Source organism: Astatotilapia calliptera, chromosome 14, assembly GCF_964374335.1.
Source record: "Astatotilapia calliptera chromosome 14, fAstCal68.1, whole genome shotgun sequence".
Taxonomy (NCBI): Eukaryota; Metazoa; Chordata; class Actinopteri; order Cichliformes; family Cichlidae; genus Astatotilapia; species Astatotilapia calliptera.
In genome coordinates this window covers 5,897,161-5,918,128 of record NC_137435.1, presented here as the reverse complement: position 1 = coordinate 5,918,128, position 20,968 = coordinate 5,897,161, and the positions used below count along the sequence as shown (strand labels likewise).

General features: G+C 37.5%; 1 protein-coding gene across 1 annotated transcript in view; it reads left to right on the top strand.

Moving 5' to 3' along the window:
* tyw1 (tRNA-yW synthesizing protein 1 homolog (S. cerevisiae)) overlaps positions 1 to 18,596 on the top strand; it is a 127,413-nt gene extending 108,817 nt beyond the window's left edge. The window contains exons 15-16 of the mRNA XM_026191613.2: positions 9,639 to 9,806; positions 17,062 to 18,596. Coding sequence (XP_026047398.2) covers positions 9,639 to 9,806; positions 17,062 to 17,283 — 390 coding nt within the window. The 3' untranslated portion in view covers positions 17,284 to 18,596. The remainder of the gene's footprint in view (positions 1 to 9,638; positions 9,807 to 17,061) is intronic.
* Positions 18,597 to 20,968: the final 2,372 nt, after the last annotated feature.

Sequence of the window (20,968 nt, the reverse complement as noted above, 5' to 3'; positions counted from 1 at the left end):
CCAAATAAAACATAGAATCTATCTATAATAATATACATTTTTTGGTTTTACTGGGGTAGGCATCAGCAACCTTCAACATCAAACAAGCTATTTTAGCTCCTCCTACCAAACAATGGGAGAAAAAGAGCAGGATTACAGTTAATCCAAATTATAACCTGTGGTTGGAGGTTGCTAACCTCCGGACTGGAGTGTCCAGACATTTTAATTAGGGGATGTCCCACTGGAAAGTTCTTAATTGTCAGTGTTATATCATTAAATTGTAATTATTGTGTCAGATTGCGTCTTAAGATCTGTCAACACACGCTTGTAGTGCAGGTTTATTTAATTCCCAATTCTTTTTCTTCCATATTCCCCAAAAAACACAAATCTTATTAAAGCACTATATGCCTTATGATTATTCTGTCATGCAAAGACACCATAAATGTAAATATTCACTTCTTTATTCACATCTTCTGTCACGTCTACTGTGATGTCATTATTTCTTTTAGGGTCTGTCAATTATAAAAGTACATACATATAGACATAGACAAATGAGGCAGGTTTAGTGACAAAACACAGGATTTTGTGACTTGTGCAATTTTAGTTGATTAATTAATTAACTAAATTAATTCTTTCTATATAAAAATAATGTAGAGAGAAAAGAGAAACATAAGAGAAATATAACACTATAAACAGTTTATATTCCTTATAATAGTAAGCCAGCAGAAACACTATGTCAAACAGAGATTTTTAAAAAAGTAAACCAAAGTTGAGTATTACTTGTGTTGATTCTACTCTAACTTGAGTGTGGAGGTGTGATCTGATTGGTCTGAAGTGTTTTGCTCTACTCTGGTGGTGGTCAGAGGGCATGGTGGCGCCAGTGTCCGGCAGCCTCGCCTCTGTCAGTGCGCCCCAGGGTGGCTGTGGCTACAATGTAGCTTGCCATCACCAGTGTGTGAATGGGTGGATGACTGGATATGTAAAGCGCTTTGGGGTCCTTAGGGACTAGTAAAGCGCTATATAAATACAGGCCATTTACCATTTACTTCTTTCCTTATCCATTTACACATAAATGACACATCATCATGACACATCTTACATGTGCACCATTACTTGTCCCTTATCTTCAGTGTCCTGATATAAAGGCAGAAGAAGAGGTGCAAGGTTTCCAAAGTCAAAATTAATATTCACCGTGAGCCTCTGTCTGGGGGTTAAAAGTCTTAATCAAGAGCATTGTTAAAGATGAGGGTTTGTCTTCTGTGTGTTTTCAGAAAATGAAATTCCTAGGTTTTGTTTATTAGTTCATTCCCTTTGCATTATACACATTTAATGGCAATTTTAATCTAAGTTACAAAGCGGAAATTTATTTATTTTAAATCACTTGTTCTGCCCACCTGCATTAACTCCATGCTCACTGTTGCTCCATGCTCACAAAGATTTGCCCTGTTCACTATATGTCCCTGCTCTAGACTATAGTTTGCTGTAATTCTGCTCCTGCTTACTGAGGTGTTCTGTAGCCCACCATAGCATATTTGAGCAGACTGCTGACACTTAAAAAGACCGTAGAAATGTGCCTGTTTTGCTATCTCGGTTCACAGTCTTGACTTCTGCAAACTCCACAGAGAGAAAGTGAGATGACGCTTTGCAGAACTCAGCAGCAATCATCTCCTCTCCCCATTCATGTTCTGCTCTTCTGATGTTGCATCATGTTGCTGAATGTGCAACGACACACAGACACACACAACAGAATTTGTTATAAGCAATCTATGCAGGACCACAAGTAAGATTGTTGTTGACCTGAGCAGTCTTTTCATTTTGCTGTTCACACCAGACATTGTAGCACTGTCTGGATGTCATGCCATTAGTTCAAACATGTTAGTATATAAAAGGCACAAGTGCGTTCTACATGTTCAGTTTAAATGTCTTTAGCCTTGATCTTTTATGTAACTTTAAAGCACATATTGTTTCAAATTTTTTTAAGTATTGTTCAACATAGCAAAATCAATCACTGTAGTTCTACTGTGTCTTTTATCATTTCCAAATACAACATGTATCCTTTCATGGTAAATCAACTTTTTTCTGTATTTAGATGACAGGTTGGGAAGACAAAACTTCTCTCAGGTTCTGGCACAGAACTTGGTAGGATAAGCTATCTTTCACCTAAACTGAACCTTTTAGAGCTTTCTTTTTGTGTGTCTAGCTAGATTCTATTGAAGTAAGTTGCCATATGGAAATGGTCAACAGGTTAAAAATCATTTCTAAACATGTCTTGCTCTGAGCTTATAATCTGACTCTTTTAGAAACTGGCTGCATGGCAAGGATTGGTTAAGAGCATTAATGTCGGGCTTGTCAAGCGTTTCCAAGGGAGCATTGAAAAATTACCATAACATTGGAAGACTTCAGTCTTGTAAAGAATACTTGATGTCTCAACTATGACATGCAACTTTGGTACTTAGACTTTTTTAAATGTAGTCTTTTACAGAACTGCTGGGGATTAGCAGGGTTGGGCATATGTACTGAGTTACCTGTCTAGATACTCACACGTTAAGCCATAGAAGTATTCCAATTTATTCTTTATAGTGAGTTGTAGTTGTTTGTTACCAATTCATCCTTTTACCTGATCTTTATTTCTACTAAAGTTGTGTAGTGACATACCTTTATAGCTTGATTTGTAGGTGCTGTAGAAGAAAAAGGACTTAATTTGCCATGTGTGCAAAAATTCAACCGCCTGTGTGGTAATTAATGGATCCCCATCTGTATCTCCCCCAGTTCTTTTATGTACTACTAAGTTTGCTTTGCTTGCTGTGTTTTATTGCTCTCAAGTAATCGGCGTGGTGCTTCAAGCAAGTCTTTGCTTGATCGAGTTTATGATGTGCTCCTTTTTCAATCCAAGTTGTCTATTGAGACAGTTTATTATTGACATTCTCTCACAGGACTCTGTATTGACCCAACACTACATGCCATTTTATTATATTGAAGAGGCAGAACACTAACAAGACAGTGGGGAGCATTGTAGTGGAGAGGAAACCACCAAATATGGGACGTCAGACCTTGAAATATTTTTGGCTTGTCTTTTCTTATATGCCTTTCTTTAATGAAGGCAAACTACAAACCCACATTAACAGTTTTGCCTGTTCTCTGGAGTGTGTAAAAACGTCAGCCAATAAAAGACCACATCCTCTGGTACAGGAGACTAACAGCGATGCCGCATCCAGAGACCTTATCTCAACTTGGAAGCTAACATTTGAAGTGACTAGCAGTTGGATTGATACCAACTGATATACTGTATGTAAATGCATTAGGGCTTTAATTAAAATGTGATGCATGATAAGCAAACCGCTTTGTCTTGACGGACTTGAGACCATCACATACACACCTGTGCTGTAAATAGTACAACTTGCTGTTTCCTTGTCATCAGTGTATCTGCACAGTGATTACCATAAAGTACAAAGGTACATAAAGACAAAACTAATTTGAAAACATAGATGACAAATTATTAAGGATATTTTACACAATTCTTTGTTATTGATCACATTTAAGCAATATTTTTAATAATATATTGGAAAGTCATAACTTCTACAGCACTAATTTTGGCTTACTTCCTCACAAATACAGCCACATTTTATGTGGTAGCGGAAACAGCGGTACTTTATTGCTTTATTCAATGCCCACATTTGCCCTAGCATTTGTCCAATATTCAGTTGTACATATGTAATTATATATCTATCAGTCTTTATACAATTTTGGTCTCTCAAAGTCTGACCTTCAGATCACTGAAAATCACAGTGAAATCTCTGCCTCATCTTGACAGTTAATAATTTAAGCTGTCTCTCTTGCACAGGTCACTCTCAGGGTGAACTCTCCTTCATGTTATAAAGGCTTTTGTGTCTTTTCTTCCTTAATTATCTTTCTCTGTCACCCTCTTATCTCTCTGTCCTCCTCTTCCCTGTTTCCACAATGAAGAGTATATTGTCCCTTACTGAACAGATAAACTTCTCTGGCTACTGGCAGCTCTGGGCAAGCTATCAACTTCAGCATCATGGGTCCAGTAATTAGTACATCCCAGGATGGATTAATGACAGTATGATAGAGTGAATTCCTTTGTCATCATATCGCTAGCTCTCAAATTGGCTTTTACTGCTGACCGGTGGGGTTGCTTGGGCCTGTGAATGGCTTTAGTAGTTATAATAATCTTAACTTGTCCTTTTTTTTTTTTTAAGATTTACAGTACTTTCCAACAGTCTTAAACCACCCCTTGTTTCTTTATATTTTGGTAGGAAAATTGGGAAAGAGTTGCAGTGATTTACTGTAACACATGCAGACATGGAAATATTATGTCTGCATGTACTATACCAAATACTATTAAAATAATAGTATTTGGTATGACCACCTTTATTCTTCAAGACTGAACTCTCTTTTTCTTTTGTCCTTTATTTGTCCAGTTTCCTCATTTTATCTTTAAGGACACACTGCACAGCATGCCAAGATATGCCAAGTTTTAGGTTTTTGGAAATCACCTTGTTTCAGCAAAAAATAAAATTTTATTATCAAACGAAATTATCTTAGGTGTTTATGTATTTTAAATTGGTTCTTTCCCGAGTTGTCTGTTATCTGTAGACACAATACTAGTTAACCCTTGAGTTAGGTGCCATTCTTTCCTCATGAATAAATTCATAGGTCAGTGATAAATGGCTTAACAAACATGCTTCAGTCTAAAAGTCCAAAGGTTTGCGGATAGGATGAGGACAAAATGCTAGGTTTAAGAGTTTTTTGAGAGATTACGGGTAGCAGACTAGGAACATACTGAAGTGGGAAAATTTATGACATTGTTACCATAGTTATGATCAGAAACATCTGGAAACCTGAAAAAAATCAACTTAATTACCTTCCCAGTGGTATATTACAACAATTTTTTTTCAACAGTTGTTAAAAATGAGCCTTCAGAACAGCTTCAGTGTTCATTGAGTCTGTATGTGTGTACGTATAGCATCCATTAATTAAGATGAATTGTGGCTCTTTAAGAATGATGAATTGTATGCTTATGTGCATGTCCACCATCACCAGCAACAAGACCTTTATTACTGACCCACTAATAACTAGTTCATCATCTTATGTGGCACAACACATTCTGCCTGTACAGTTTACCATCCTCTATCCAATTGCCCAGTGCCTAATTTATCATCTTAGTCCAGCATCAATACCATTTACTCTGCCACAGTCTCTCACTTGGCCTGAAAGGAAATGGATTACTGAGAGCAAAAGAGACACAGAAAGAGAAGAGCCAGGCCAGCATGTAAGTGTATTGAGATAAATTTGGTGAAAAGTGCACAGGGATATGTTGCACAGCGTGAGTGAGGCCTCAATGACCAACATTTGTGATTTCCATTAAAGGTAAGAGACATAGATTATTTGAACAGGTGAGGGACTCTTATTATTTTTGCTCCATCTCTCCCACATAGTACAATATCTTCTACCATATATCTCAAAGATCTTTCCCCATCTCTTCCTGCTGCACACTCCTCCTGCCCAGGCCCCTTCCTGATGATTTATACAGAGTCCTGAATGGTTGATCTTTATTCAGCAGGCCTCCGGGCAAGGCTGATAACTCCAAGGTCTCCCATCAATTTTGTACAGCGCTCCCACTGTGTTTGCCCTCAGCCACCCAATTTCTGTCTTTTCAAACCCAACCCAAAGAAATTTTACACTCTGTGTTAACTTTTTTTTTGGTGCAGTGAATTTTCAATCAGTCTTAGAAGACATATGAGGTTGGATTAGTGTAGAAATGGCTGCAGCTCACAACTGGATTCACAGATCCCCTACAGCTCCTCAATAGATTGACTAGAATAAATGTGAATGGCAGTCTTGAAATGGGTGGACCGGTGCGAGAAAGAGATCAGTTGTAAAACTGCTGTTTGGGTAGCCTCTCTCTGAGGAGTGGAGTAAATTCTCCAACAGAGAAATGAAACTGTTTGTTTCATTTGACAACCAATTCTTTCTTAGGTGAAAATGATTTTTTATTGGATTAAGAAGTTTTACCTCATCTGTCAGATTTGTGTTTTGTCTTTGTTTTTTTTAAATCTGGCTCTGTGAAATGGTGAAGCATCAACTATTTTTACTTCCCTGGACATGTCATGTCTTCAAACTTCCAGAGTTTGAAGCCAAATAGATTATTTCTAACAGACAAATTAGTACTTGGGGCTTTTTCTTTGGGTCTTACTTAACAAAGAATCTAAAAGATAACAAAAGCAGACTCAGAAAAGAAGAGTCACAGTACAGTATTTAAATAGTGGATTGTACCAAGAGTGAAAGAGATGATTTTCACAGCTTTAGTTACAGTGCTTAGTGGTGCAGTGGTTAATGTATTCGCCTAAAAGCAAAAGATCCTCCGTTTGAGAATGAGAGGAGACATAGATCCCTGGGAGTGTTGTTTCAGGAAAGGCATATGACATAAAAAATCAACAATGCAGATTCATCTACTGTGGTTATCTGAGCAGCCAAATTGAGTTTTTAGTGAGTTGTATGATGGTTTGCAGATGGTGGCACTAGCAAAAAGTAGGGGCACCAAACTGGAGGTGGCAGAGCTGAAGATATTAAGATTTCCATTGGGAGTGACCATTATGGACAGGATTAGGATTGAGCATTGTAATGGGCAGAGGAGAGAGAGTGGATATAGTGGGCAAAGGATGTTAAATATGAAGCTGCCAGTCATGAAGAAAAGAGGAAAACCACAGAGAACATTTTTGAATGTAGTGAAAGAGGACAAGCAGAGGATTGGTGTGATAGAGGAGGATGATGGGAGAGGCTGAGATGGAGGCAGATGAGGAGACCGCTAAAGGAACAACAACTGAAAAATGAAAACTGTGAAATACATGTTGACAACAATATATCATACCGAAGGAACTGTGTAAAACAGGGTCTTTCAGCTCATTTTCTTCAAGCTTATAAGAACTTATAAAATACTGTTCAGGTGTGCTTTATGCTGTGAAGATGACCTACAGCAGTATATTTAACAAAACCATTCAAAGGTTTGTGGCTAATGAAATTTTTATCTTTAGGCATTAACTTTATTGGTTTCACTGCCTTTCACTAAACTTATTGTGATTATTGTGAATCACACCTTTTATTTAAAGTTTATGCAGTTAGTCGTTACAGGAACATGATGCAGTGGTTCATGTGTAAAGCTTTAATTAAAATAAGTAATGGCTGGCTGGGTCTGTGTAAAGATTTCTTCAAAAGACAGTTACGTCGTGTGCTGTGGATTCTTACTTTTAACTCCTCTGTAAAATTGTTTTCTTAAATGGTTTTAGGTAACATCTCTGTTTGTGAAGGTCCCCGACTCTTTCCAGTTTTTGCCATATCAATAATCATGTTTAAATACATCTATTTTTCCAGTTGTACAGGACCTTTTTTTTTTTTTTCTGAAAATCTCATATCTGAATAGGTACTACTGAAAACATTCCTTAAATCCTGATGCATACACTGATTTCTTCTTCCTCTGTACTGCTTTGAGAGGTGTACTGAACTATTAAGAGGCTGGCTCAGTGATTATTCACTAAGAAATACAAAAACTTCAAGCTCCGACAAAACAGTTGTCTGTGACCTCCACAATCTTTTTGGTGTATAATGCAAAGCCAAGAGCAAATGACAGTCTGACACGGGGTTTTAGTCTGCAGCAGATTCTTTCAGATAATGGCAAAAGTTCGTGAAAGGTGTATTCACCTTATTGCTTTCTCCTCTGCAAAAGTTTCTCTTTATCTAGCGCTAAATCACAACAGTTCAAGTTCAAGACCCCACAATAATACAGAGAAAACACCAACAATCAGATGAACCTTACGAGCAAGCAATTTGGCAACAACAGAAGAGAAACCTCAAGTAGAACCAGGCTCAGGGAGGGGTGGGCATCTGCCTTGACTGGTTGGAGATGAGGGGAGGATGACAAACTGTGGAACAGAGCCAGTGATTAATAACAACTAAAGATTAAATGCAGAGTAAGAGCCACTATTGATCAGAAGAGTCGCTGCTGTATATCAAGTCTTAACAATTTCACAAAATGAGCATTAGTTAGAGTGAGAAACATCAGGGTCAAATGAATCATAAAAGTCACTACATAAAAGGTGAATGGTCAGTTGCCAGTCATTGCCCTCATGGAGCCAACAAAAGGAACTCACTGCAGCTCAATTAGATTGTAATTGACTTGATCTGACTGAACAGGGTGATCCGAAGGGCCAGCTCTGTTCTAGGATGCCCTCTGGACCCAGTGGAGGTGGTGAGTGACAGGAGAACGGCGGCTAAGCTGTCATCCCTGATGGACAACGTCTCCCACCCCATGCAGCAGACTGTGACAGCACTGAGCAGCTCCTTCAGTGGGAGACTGCGGCACCCACGGTGTGGGACGGAGAGATTTCGCAGGTCTTTCCTCCCCACTGCTGTCAGACTCCATAATAAAGACTTTAACTGATCAAGCACACACATCCATACATATGCAATAATACTAAGTGCAATAATCCTTTCTGTCATCGTTGTATTTTTACTCAGTTGTATATAGTATTTGTATTTGTATTCTATTTTTATCTTATTGTATATTTATTTTATTTTATTCTACTGTATATAGTATTTTATTTTATTCTATTCTGTACAGTTGTGTACTGTATTTATTCTTATTGTATTCTAATTTTTGCCTCATAACTTTTGCACTGTCCACTTCCTGCTGTGACAAAACAAATTTCCCACGTGTGGGACTAATAAAGGTTATCTTATCTTATCTTATCAATCAATTACAATCTGGATATTTTTATGCTTTACATTGAACATCTTTGTGGTTCCTTTAGATCTATATTGGTTTAGTTTACCAGTTTCTTTTTTTTATGTTTTTGTGGACTTCTGTCTAGTCTATCAGTTTCTCCACAGGATAATCTACTTTTGATTGCTGTACTCTAAAGAATTTTAAGCAATAATACTTTGTTTTCAGAGGAAAGTATTTGATCTAATCTTACAGTATCTCACACATGTTATTGGTCTGGTAAATATTTGAAAGTCATACCTGTCCATTAGTATCCAAAGTACAAGCTCACCAGAAAAGACTCTGCATTTTCCAGTCTTAGATATTTCACTCAGTTTAATTTTTCAGTATTAATCTTTTGATGAAGGCATGAATACAGAAGCATTTATGCTTTTAATAGCTGATGTTCAATCAAAAAACCACTTCTGTTAAAATATGTTTCTTGGAAAATCTATTTATGTGTTTAAAAAAAGAGAGAAAGAAAACAAATGGAGTACTAAGCAACTACAAGTGGATGTGTTTTAATGCTCTACAATGGCTGTTTTGCAATTTTAAAGACACCGATTCAGATATGATCTAAAATCGAACTAGTTCTTCCTTTGTGTGTCCATCTCAAAAAGCTTTTATTAATGTAATGCCTTGTAGTTCGTGCAGTCTTGCTGACAGACACTGTGGCACTAAAAAAATTACTCTGTCACTCAAACTAAGGCCTTTGTATGGAGACAAAAAGCTGTTTTGCTGAAGTTTGTGCAGGAAATTATTTGTCCTTTACTTGCATCGTTTCTCTTCTGTATTTTGTGGGGTAAAAATATGTTTGTTAAAATCTGTAAATCTTTCTTTTCTGTACTCTGTTTCTGATTGTCTGCTCATGTGTCTCCAGGGGGTGACATACTGCGGGGAAAGCTCTGCGAGCGGCCTGACGATGGCAAATGTTCCCTGGCACCAGGAAGTGGTCACCTTTGTTCAGCAGCTAGCTGACATGTTGCCTGAATATGAGATTGCCTGCGAACATGAGCACTCAAACTGTCTGCTCATTGCACACACCAAGGTAATAACTCCTTCTAAGCCTCCAAAGGTTTGTACAAAACTACATAATGTAGCACATCTGAAGTTTTTGACAACTAAAGAATATTTGATACACAGTTATTATTTATTTGGAGTTTCTTCTCATCATTGATAATTACTTGGATGTCACAGGGATCCAAGTAATTCCACACATTTGATGCAATTAGTGTCAGTTCAAGGTTTTAAACTTATAGTAAGGTCTGTCACTTAATGTGAGGAAGATAATTGTCTAATTTTCGTGCTTTGCTCAAGATTATATGACTTTTTTGACAGATAATCTAGAAAACGTACGTTTTTAAACATTATTCCACAAGAAATTGATTTTCAGGAAGTTAGTACCATCTATGCATCTGATGGAAAATTCTGATTCCTTCTAAAAACTATGAACTTGAAATTAATAAAAAAAAATTAATGTTATCATTAGACGATACATAATTCTCTGTAGTTTTCCAGACACATGCCTTTTTATCTGTTTTCTCTTCTAAGGTTGTTTTCCAGGCAGCCCAGTGCAGGTTCTTAGTTTTAAAATTGGCTTTTTGATTTTTATCTTGTTTCATAATTTATATAGTTTAGTCTGCTGTCTTTTGAAAACGTCCAAGCATCAGGAGGAATTTACTTCTACAGAGGCAAACCCTCAAAAAAGTTCCAGTCAGTGTTGGGTTCTGCCAAGGCGACTGTCCATCAGCAGTTAATGAATGATGATTAATTGCCATCTTGGCTCTCTCTGACAGGAGAAATTCAAGGCAGCCAGCAAGCAAGGCACCCACACCTGCCTATCACAAAAACACATACACACATAGTAGGAACTCTGTTTGATGTACAGTCACAATTTATGGGAGTGCCAGTGCTCCTTATCCTCCTTTTTTCATTTTCATTTTTACATTTTTTTTTTCAGGTTGGGGGCAATGGTCCAAGTGTTTCTCTCTGTGGTGTGTTTGTTGACTCCTACTGCCGATTTCTTCTTTTCATTTAAATGCAATTGCTTGAAGCTATATATATAAACTGCATATACTGTAAACATCATATCTCTTGAGTCTTGGAAGATTTGAGATATGATTCTAAATAAGCTTTAGTTTTAGAAGTGCTGGCAGCATTGCACAAAGGATGGAGTGGATGGAAACGTTAGCCTGGCTAATGGTGACCATTCTTTTCCAGACTTGAATATCAGTAGCGCTACTGATATATATAAACACACTTTTAATATGTGCACTGCACTAAGCAAATGGATCAGAGACTTCCACTGAATAATTACTGCAGTGATTGTGTTTTGGCTGGCAACGGGTCATTTAACCTTAACTGATGCAGTGAATAGCTTCTCATTTCTTAAAATACCATCATGGTGGTTGTGGAAAACATTGCATTTCTAAATGCTAAAATTGTTTATTTATGTGCTGAAAGTACTGAAACTGAGTTAAGAACCGTCAAACACATTATTCAATCTTGAAAGTTAATGGTGAATGATCATCTTTGTGGTAGAAATGTGGTCGAAAAGCATCCTGAATGATCATGATTGGACGTCACTTAAACATTTGGAAAAATCAGTAGAAAAACAGAACTCAGAACTCAGTTCTACAGTGTGTTGTGAGGGGATTTCAAGGGATTGGGACTAAACACTTTAGCCTTAAGAAAACCACTTATTAATTACACTAGTCATAAAAAAGGTTCAGTTGTTAAATAGCATAAAGTCTGGACTTTAGAGCAATGGAAAATGGTCATCTGGTCTGATAGGTCCAGATTTATTCTGTTCCTGACTGATGATCAGGGAAAGAGCTGGATGAAGTGATGGAGCCGTCATGCTTAGTGCCTACAGTACTGACCTGTGGGAGCATCACGATGCCAGGAGTCATAAGGCTCAAACTGTGAAATGGTGATCCAGGGAGTAGGAGACATCATTTTCACACAGATTAGCACAGAGTCCAGACTTTAATCCCAGTGAGAATCTCTGGGATTGGGCCGTGGTCCAGCTCTCCCACCAACAGCACTAGATCCTGACAAAAAATTAACAAAACTCTGAATAGGAATAAATATTGTAACACTACATAGGCTTATTGAAGCCATGCCACATATTGTAACCAATCATTAACTTGTCAGAGATAGCAATGAGGTACAATGCTTATTTAACATTAGCGACGAATTATTAGGTCTGGGAATCTAGTGGACCTTGTAGTTCATCGTATTATCATTAAGTTTCTAATGTTGTAGAAAGCAAAACATTAATTACACTGCAATACTTGTATATTCACTTGCAGGAGACGGTTTACATGTTTTATGTTTGCTCTTCAGAATCTGTTTCCATGTTATTTTTAACAGGAATAATAATATGATACCATATCAGGCAGAAATAGTTTGGGGTGTTTTTTGCTGATTAGAATATTTTGGATGGATCTTAAAAGTCGTACTCATGACACTGAATGTTAATAATATGAATATGTTAAGATTGTCGTTCTGTTCTCAAATTCCGTGTGAGATTTATTGATAATTAGACAAGCGTTTTGACTTTATGGAGATAAACTGGAATGTAAGCCCATAGATGGTACAAGTGCACAATAACTATTCGCTGTTTGTGTCTTTTTATCTTTTTCTTCTATTTTTCTTCGGACTTACACTTGCGCGAGTATGTTGTTTCCTGTATCACACAGTCCATCTGTGTGTTTGTCTGTACCCACCTGAACTCACACATACTGAAAGAATGTGAATATGTTTTTGTGTCTGTATTTAAGACCATACTGCAATTTATAAAACTGCCAGGGAGAAATTGGATTATTATAGGTTGTTATTATTAATGAAACTAATGAGCAACGTTAATAAGAAACTGAATTATATCTTAGGTGGGATTCGCAAAAAAGGCAAAAAACCTCAAATATGGAAGCACTTAATTTTAAATTGTGCATAAATACTATTCAATGTTCAAATTTGAGCGACAAGTTAAAATACTCAGCTGTCAAGGACCATTAATTGAAAGGTCACCGCAGTAAGAGGAGTAATCCCTCAAATTCCTTAACCAAAAAGAGTCAGGTAAAGCCTTTTATTTATTCGCCCTATGAAATCTAAAACTAATAATAATTCAACTTCATAGGAGATGATGATCACCATCATCTCTAAATATACCAAAGCGCCAAATGGTAAATGGTCTGTATTTGTATAGCGCTTTACTTGGTCCTAAGGACCCCAAAGCGCTTTACACTATACACAATCATCCACCCATTCACACACACATTCACACACTGGTGATGGCAAGCTACAGTGTAGCCACAGCCGCCCTGGGGCGCACTGACAGAGGTTTAAAGCCAGTACCTGCCTTAGATATATCTCTACAGTGCTCTCCAAAAGTGCCCTGAAGTCAGAGTGAAATGTTTCCTTTTGCTACTTTAAGCTTTGTAATTTCTCATGAAAACATAATGCAGTTTTTTGTTATGCTATTTAACAGTTAACTGTAAGTTGAAATGTGATTCAGCTGTTAACACATGCTCAGAGCAGTGTTAATTTTGACTGCAAATTTTGATTTAGTTTTAACTATAGTCTTTTGAATAAAACATCAACTTAGACATCGAGATTTTTTTTTCGTTTTAGTCGACAAAATATAAGACTGTAGTAGACTAAATATAAAGTTGATTTAGTTGACTAAAATGTAAAGTCTGAAAGTTTGTCATGCTTTTACTGGCATCAAATGTGAAATGTGCATGTCTAATCTTCTCTTCCACCCAAACGTTGACATTTTGCTTTTTACACAAGTTAATTAGTTCTGATTGGATCTGGTTGCTCCAGAATATTTTCATCCCATTTTCATTTTTTAACAAAATTGTCAGTGCATTTCATCAGTTTTTGGCCTGGTGTATTAGTTTTTATTTAGTTATCGTCCTAGTTATGGTCAGGAAATAAAGGTCCCTGACAAAGACTGTGACACAAATTTCAGTGAAATTTACACTGTTTCAGTTGGTACTTTATAGATGAGTTCATCAACATTTATAGTTTTAGGCAGAGGAAAAGAAACCGCTATTGGTGCGCCAATGCCAAAGTGTGACTGGAGCAACTACATAGACCAAAGTAAAGAAATAAAAGGAAAATCAAAATTGAATGAAAACTTGAACCTCTGAATGCCTCCCAGTTATTTCTGTGTAAATATTTACCAATGTGTGCGTGCTGGCACACTGCTGTCTTTGGGCATTCATCAATAATCCAGCAACTTTGGGAATTGAATTCACTTTTAGGTTCCTCTTGTGAATGAGACTGTTTTGCTTACAGGTCTTCAGGGTTTTGAATGTCTTTGTGCAGCAGGAAGAGAAATCAGAATATGAATTCCTTCAGGTTTTATGTCAACTTACATAACAGCAGAATTTAATATGCATCACAGGGAAGCACATCAGTCTCATTTTGTGGGTGTGTGTATTATGAGTGTGTCTATTTCTCTATAGCAACTAGCAATAGATCCTCCTTGCACTGACACATCATCATCATTAGTTACTTTTCAACTGCTGGGATCCTCCCATAGCTGGGCATTTCTTTCTCTTTGAATCTCTGCCTCTCTCATCCATCGTTTTACTTTTCCTGCCACCCTTTTTTCTCTTTTATCTCTTCTCTCTTTCCCTTCCCTCGACTTTTCTCTGTTATTTTCAGTCTTCTTTCATCCTTCTCGGTTTCATTTCTCTAAGAGCACGGTGCAACGAAAAAACAGTTGAGACCCAACCTTGTTTTTATGAAAGGCGAGCTGACTTGCACATCAGTGCTTTCACTAGACTTGTTTAGTTTTTGTTTCAAAGCCTAAATTAAGTCAAACCTTACATCAAATGTTTGAACGTTTATTATAAATGTAGGAACAAAAACATCCTTGTCCCTTCTGGGCTACTGTATGTGTTACATGTGCCTGCATAGAGATGTATTTTTCAAAGATCTTGAGTCTACTTTTAATACAAATTATGCCAGGTACATTGCAGAGTATGTCTCCTCAATATTTCTATCTTTGGTTTTGCAAGTTTTCTACCAGTTTAATGACAGTGCTGTAGTCTTTTGACATTTCTGTGATCCATCTCACAGAGTGAGATATTTTAACTATCTGCCCTGAAGCTATCGTTTGATTGCTTTTATGAAAGGTTGTTTTTGCACCGGGCTGTGCAAAGCACTCAGCGTGGTAGTGCATTGGTAACCTGTAGGTGCTATGAAGAGCTATGTTTGTTTCTGGTGTTTTTGCTCTTTTAGCCCCACGACAACGTCAAATCTTAAATCTTAATAGACAAAGCACTTCTTTGTAGTTAGGTGGTAAAATTGTTCACTCTAATTATTATCGCTGCATCTCATGTATACTTTTTTTTTTATCATTGTGGGGTGGAGGGTTAAGGCTTTTTCTTTTTTGTGATTAACTTCTGCTGTTTCCTTTCTGTTCAAGATAACTTTTTAACATATTAGCATTTGACACTTACATGGCTTCTATCAGGCTACACACAGGACTGCACACAAGTGCCTCTCCTGGTTGAATACCTCCCTCTGCAAAGCCAAAGAGCTACGTAAATCCAGCATAACTTGGAAGAGTTGTTTTTTCCCCTCTACTCAGAGCACTGTGCTTATTTCGAGTTTACTGTACCTCCAGTTGATTATAATCTATAGACAGAAAAGCTGGAGCGGTCTTCCATCCATCCAGTTGCTGAGAGCTACAGCTCAGTGACATGTTCTGACATGAAAGTAGCTCATTTAGTTAGTTAAAACCGCTGGGTGCCTGTTCTCCTCTAAGACGGCACAGCTTTGCTCTCACAGAGACAGTAATTGTTTACTGACATGCCAGCTAAGCAAATATAGTCCTTCCTCATTACAACAAACATCAACTTCCAACAGGTGATGGTTCCATTATTTTGACTCTTCTTGGGCTTCGTTAGAAGTGGCAAAGAGATTTTCTCTAATGACCGACGAAGGCACTGGGTCATCAACAGGCTAACGTTCAAAAGCCATTTACCCTCAGTGAGGCATCATTAGTCTTTAAAGGGGCAAATCAGCATTCATGAGTAAAAAAGAAATTCATCAAGTTGCTATATTTTTTTCTTTTTAGAAGAAAGTCAGTGATGTGATGTTACTCTCTTTTCCACTTGTTTATGAATAAAGTGGTAGGAGCAGTTTGGTGCGTGAAAATTTTAAAGTGGTGAGCCCAAGTGCACTCATGGGGGGGTCAGGCTAAAGCAGCAGTGAACCTGAAACAAATTTTAAATGCTAAAAGCACAATGTTTGTCCCCAGTGACAACATGGTGACATTTTGCATCCAGTTACAGCTTATAGAAAACTTCCAAGTCTTCAGGGACCACTTTGAAATTCAAGCTTTGCTGTAGAGTTAGCTATAAATAGCATCAAACTTCAGAGAAGTTTGGTTTATATAACACACGCTTGCTTCTTTGCCTGCCCCCTGTTTCTTTTCAGTCTTTCCCACCTTTGCTGATAACAAGGAAAACATCGTATTGTATCAACTAGAGAGCACTGGTGCATGCTGGGAAAGTAGAGGTCACGCTCTTCACCCACTGTGCTCGTCAGGGAAAACAGGCAGGCTTAGCGAATGATGATGGAGGCTCTTCCCTCACTGTCAAACACACAAGCTGTTCTCTCTTTCCCGGGTAGTTTGTGTGCCCCACTCAATAAACACACACACACACACATATTCTTTCTCCACGCTCCGCTGCCCATTTATCTCTGCTCTTTTTTTCTCTTTAGTGAGATGGATGGCAAATTGGGTGATGAAGAAGGAAGCAGTGATTGATAAAACAAGTGATGGGATTGGAAGGGAAGTGGTGGAGTTGATGAATCCCACACCATTTAAAGAAAGGCTCAACTTCTAGCCAGTGGTGAATGTGGAGGAAGAAGCTCTTTAATTAATGTTCATCTTTCACACCTGTGAATTATTTATGTTTGAATTTACAGCACACAACACTTATGTGTTTGTGTGGTAATTTGCTGAGAGCCTTTGCTTTCTGCTTTGCTTCAGTTCCAGTGAAATATCCTGTAGAAATGAAATGTGTGCATCTCTTGTTTTACTTTCATGAAATGACAGATGCATGAAATTTGATGGGTGATATTATTTTCTGATACGGAAACGGCTGACATCAGTGGACATGGTGTCAGGTGGCCGTCTCCTTAAATTAGTGTTGAATTGCAAACAGGCTTAGCAAAAGATTTGCAAAAGCACAGATCCCTAAACTCTACTTGGATTACTGCTTGTTGCTCATCTGCAACCTTGTTTCTCTGTCTTTTTGTTTCTGTGGTTTTAGTTCAAGATGGATGGCGAGTGGTGGACATGGATCGACTACGAACGCTTTCAGGAACTGATCCAAGCTTATGATGAGAGTGGAGGACAGCAGACTTTCTCTGCCTTGGACTACGTAGCCAAGACTCCCAGCTGGGCTCTGTTTGGAGCCCAAGAACAAGGTTTCGACCCTGCTGAGACACGTTTCCAACGACGCAACAAAAGCAAAGACATCTCAGGATGCTGATAGATGGATGAGCGAGCGAGAGAAACCAGACAGAGGTAGAGTTGCTATAGTGAGCGCCAATACTTAAATAAAAAACGGAAAATTAAGGGTTTGTTGTTTTTATTGCTATCCTCTTGGAGCTTCAGAGTTATTTGTGTGTCTGTATGTCCACAGCTGCCTTCCTTGTCATGTGGACTCCCTGGTTTAATTTTTCTTATATTTCATTTCTTTTGACATAACCTCTAAAATCAGCCATGGACCAGAAGAAATTTACTCACTCCTGTTTTCTAGGAATTTGCCGGAACATCAGGTTATTGCTTCTTTTTCTTCATAGATGTGCCTAGATCTTTAAAATACCCCACTTTTTGAAATTATTATTATAAATATGAATGGCATTGATCCTTGTAATAAGGCAGTGGCAATATTTTACTTTGTTGAAGCCATTGACGGGTTTTTCGCACGATCTTATCTTCATTTCTAAAGCTTTTAAATCTAGGTTTTAGTGATGCAACTGCACAGCACAGGACAAGATTAGCACATAAGGAGTAGTGCCTATATTTCTCCTTATGTTGTCCTTGGGAGCACCGCATCTTTCCCGGGCACCTTTGCTCTTCCTCCTACTCATTAGGACTGTGGTTGTTTTTATTTAGAAGGAAAAGAGTTGAGCAGTGAGAGAAGTGCATCAAGGCTGCACCTCCATGGGAGAGTCTTTTTACAGCACATGCTTCTTGATGCTCTCATTTTTTCCAGTTTTCTTCCAATGCATTGCATTCTCTCTTTTCTCGCATTGTCACCTTTGACTGGTTTCAGCACTTCGTATCTGGATGATAGAAAATATGTAGCGTTTCAAACATATGATGTGGCTGTTTTATTAAAAACAAAATCATGTGCTTGAAGTATTTCAGTACCGCAGTCATAAAAAAGTCAACATTTTGTGTTTGATCATTTGAGCTAAACTAAGAAATGTTTAATATGATAAAGCAGGCATGCTTCTCTTACTGTTTTACATCAAAAACTCAGAATCTTAGTCTATAACAGGTCATAGCTTAATTTAAACAACACTGGGTACAAAGATGAACCAGATTAAGGTTCAAGTTTAGATTGGATTGGTACTGTAATGCTGCTTTTTGCTGGTTAAATTCATATGTACCATCAAATGTTTGTCATGTCAGAACAATGCAGAACCTCTACTAGTTTGTTATTCAGTCCATATGTAAAAAACTTTTCTTACATGGATGAAAATCTACAGTATCACATGAATTTGGTTTGTTTTCTCAGGTCTCTGATGTGGTGGTGTGTTAATGTATCACTGTAATAAATGTCTTTGCAATAAAGTTCTTTCTCACTCGTGAATTTCATACAGTTCAACGAGATCTTAAAGCAAATAACAATAACTTACTGTACTTCTCGCAGTTTTTTGTTGACTTTTTACTTGCAGCAGTACTGAGAAGTTGACATTTTAACAAAGGAATGATTGTGGCAAAAGTTTTCTAGGCTGCACTTAGAGGCCACAAGGAGAGCACTAACCGAACAAAAGTGATTCAGACATACAGCAGCCCCTTTTTTAAATTTCTACATGTAACTTTGGCACTTCAGAAATAAAAATATTAAAGGTGATGGTAGTGGTGAGTTAGGCATTTTTACAAACACATTATCCTCTACCCTCTACAGAAAACTTGCATTATTAAGTGAAGGAAATGAAGGATTAAGCCATCCTTCATTTCTTTATATTAATAAATAGAGAGAGAAAATGCTATGTATTTTTGGGGACTTTCATTTTTTTTTTTTTTTTTTTTTTTTTTTTTTTTGTTATGTGTAGACACAAAACTAATTTGTCCCTTGAGTTTATAGGCTTTTTTATGCTTGAATGATTCATAGATAAGTGTGAAGTGGCTTAACAAACAAGCAAAAAAACAAAAAGGGACTGGATTGAAAATAAGTCAAAAAGCAGCCAGTGTCCAAAATCTGGGGACTGGGGAACTATTGCTTCAATAAATTAGAAGCAAGGGACATAAAACTCACGGTGGCATTTAACTGTTCAGAAATTGTGTTCTTTTCAAAATACTGTGTGTCTCATTTTTAGTCCACAAGGTGTGGAGTAATTTATGTAAACTGAGTCTTCGTGCAGTTGGAAAATTCTTTGAGCTGTAGTATTGTTAGGTTTTTAAGATTATATATGGCCAGGTCGGGCATAAAGTCACTATTTAGCTATTTCTAAGAAAGCAGGGCTTCATAGTTCCTGCTGATGCGAGAAATGTTGAGATTCTTGAGTGTGGAGATTGTGGGGTAAACTGAAAGGTTAAATAAGTAGAGCTGCATGGCTTCATCTTTATTTCAGTCTGCAATTACCACAGACAAAAGAAAAGAAAGCTGTCTGGTTGTCTACTTCTATATAAGAGTAGGTGGATGGCTCTACCACAGATAATAGCATTTTTTTTCTTTCATTTTGCAATCAACAAGAAGCAGTTCCTTTTTTTTCTTTTTTAAATAGTGGGGCACATATCAAAAATAGCTGTAAAACATTAATAAGCACCAGTAATTTGTAATTGATATATACTGTCCTTCACAAAGTTGAGGTAAAAATGCCATACGTGACTTTTAATCCGAATGCATGTAAAGCATGAGAGCACATTGCAAATTTACGGTTATTTCTGGCTTTATTGGTTTAACTGTACCCGTCTCTGTAGTTTATAGTGAAATCTCAGACACGTCAGGAGTGGGAATCTGCCTGCCTGCGGTTTAAGTGACTGGTAATGACTGGTAATAGCTCCTTTTCCACAGGGGACTCATGATAAGAGAGCAGGATATGCACATTTTTTGTTGTTAAGTTATTTGCCTCCTTGAAGACAGAGCTCCCATTGAAAGAACGTGATACTGATGCATCATTGGGTTGATGAAGTGTTATGTGCAGTAGGTAAGTCTGACTGTATTGAGGCAAAGGTTCATTTGAAGGTGATTATTAAAACATCTAATTTCAGTTGGATTTGATTGATTATTCATCATCGATTCACTCACAACCTTGTGAATAGTGAATAGCTCAGCAGATAGAGGTCATCTAATAATTAGAAGGTTGGTGGTTCGATCCCTTGGTGCATATTTGGTCTGCATGCCAAATATCCATAGGCAAGATACTAAAAATTCCCATTTCACTTAATGGCTTGACTGGTGTATTTTAGTTTTTTATTCATTACATAATCTTAAATCTGCAAATGTATCCGCCGAACATGGCCGTTATTTTTATTGTGTTATTGTGCAACACATTTAACCAGCACTGCCTCCTGCCAAATCTTAAGAGTTTGTGTGATTAAGCAAAACAAATGTCTAATGTCAAAAGGAACATAATGAAAGCATGTTGTTACGTCCACAGTGGAATAATGGATTCAAAATAATAATTTCCCCATGACTGACACGTTCCCACTTGTGTGCTTGCAATGCTTATTGCCATTAAGACTGGAAACTGGTGCACTCTCAAAGTCACTTTGGATTCAGGGGTGCTTTTTACCAAATAGCTTTAATGTCAGTGTAACTTTGAAATGTCTCCAAAAGAGTTTTATCCAGTAATGCTGTGAAGCACTTTGTTGTTGCAGTTGCAGGTGACAGTTCTGGGTTCAAGACTGTTTCCAGAGAAGGCCATTCCAATATACACAAGGATAAATCTAACTGAATAAAAGTATTTCTTTGCATGGAGAAATTGTTGTTATTATTA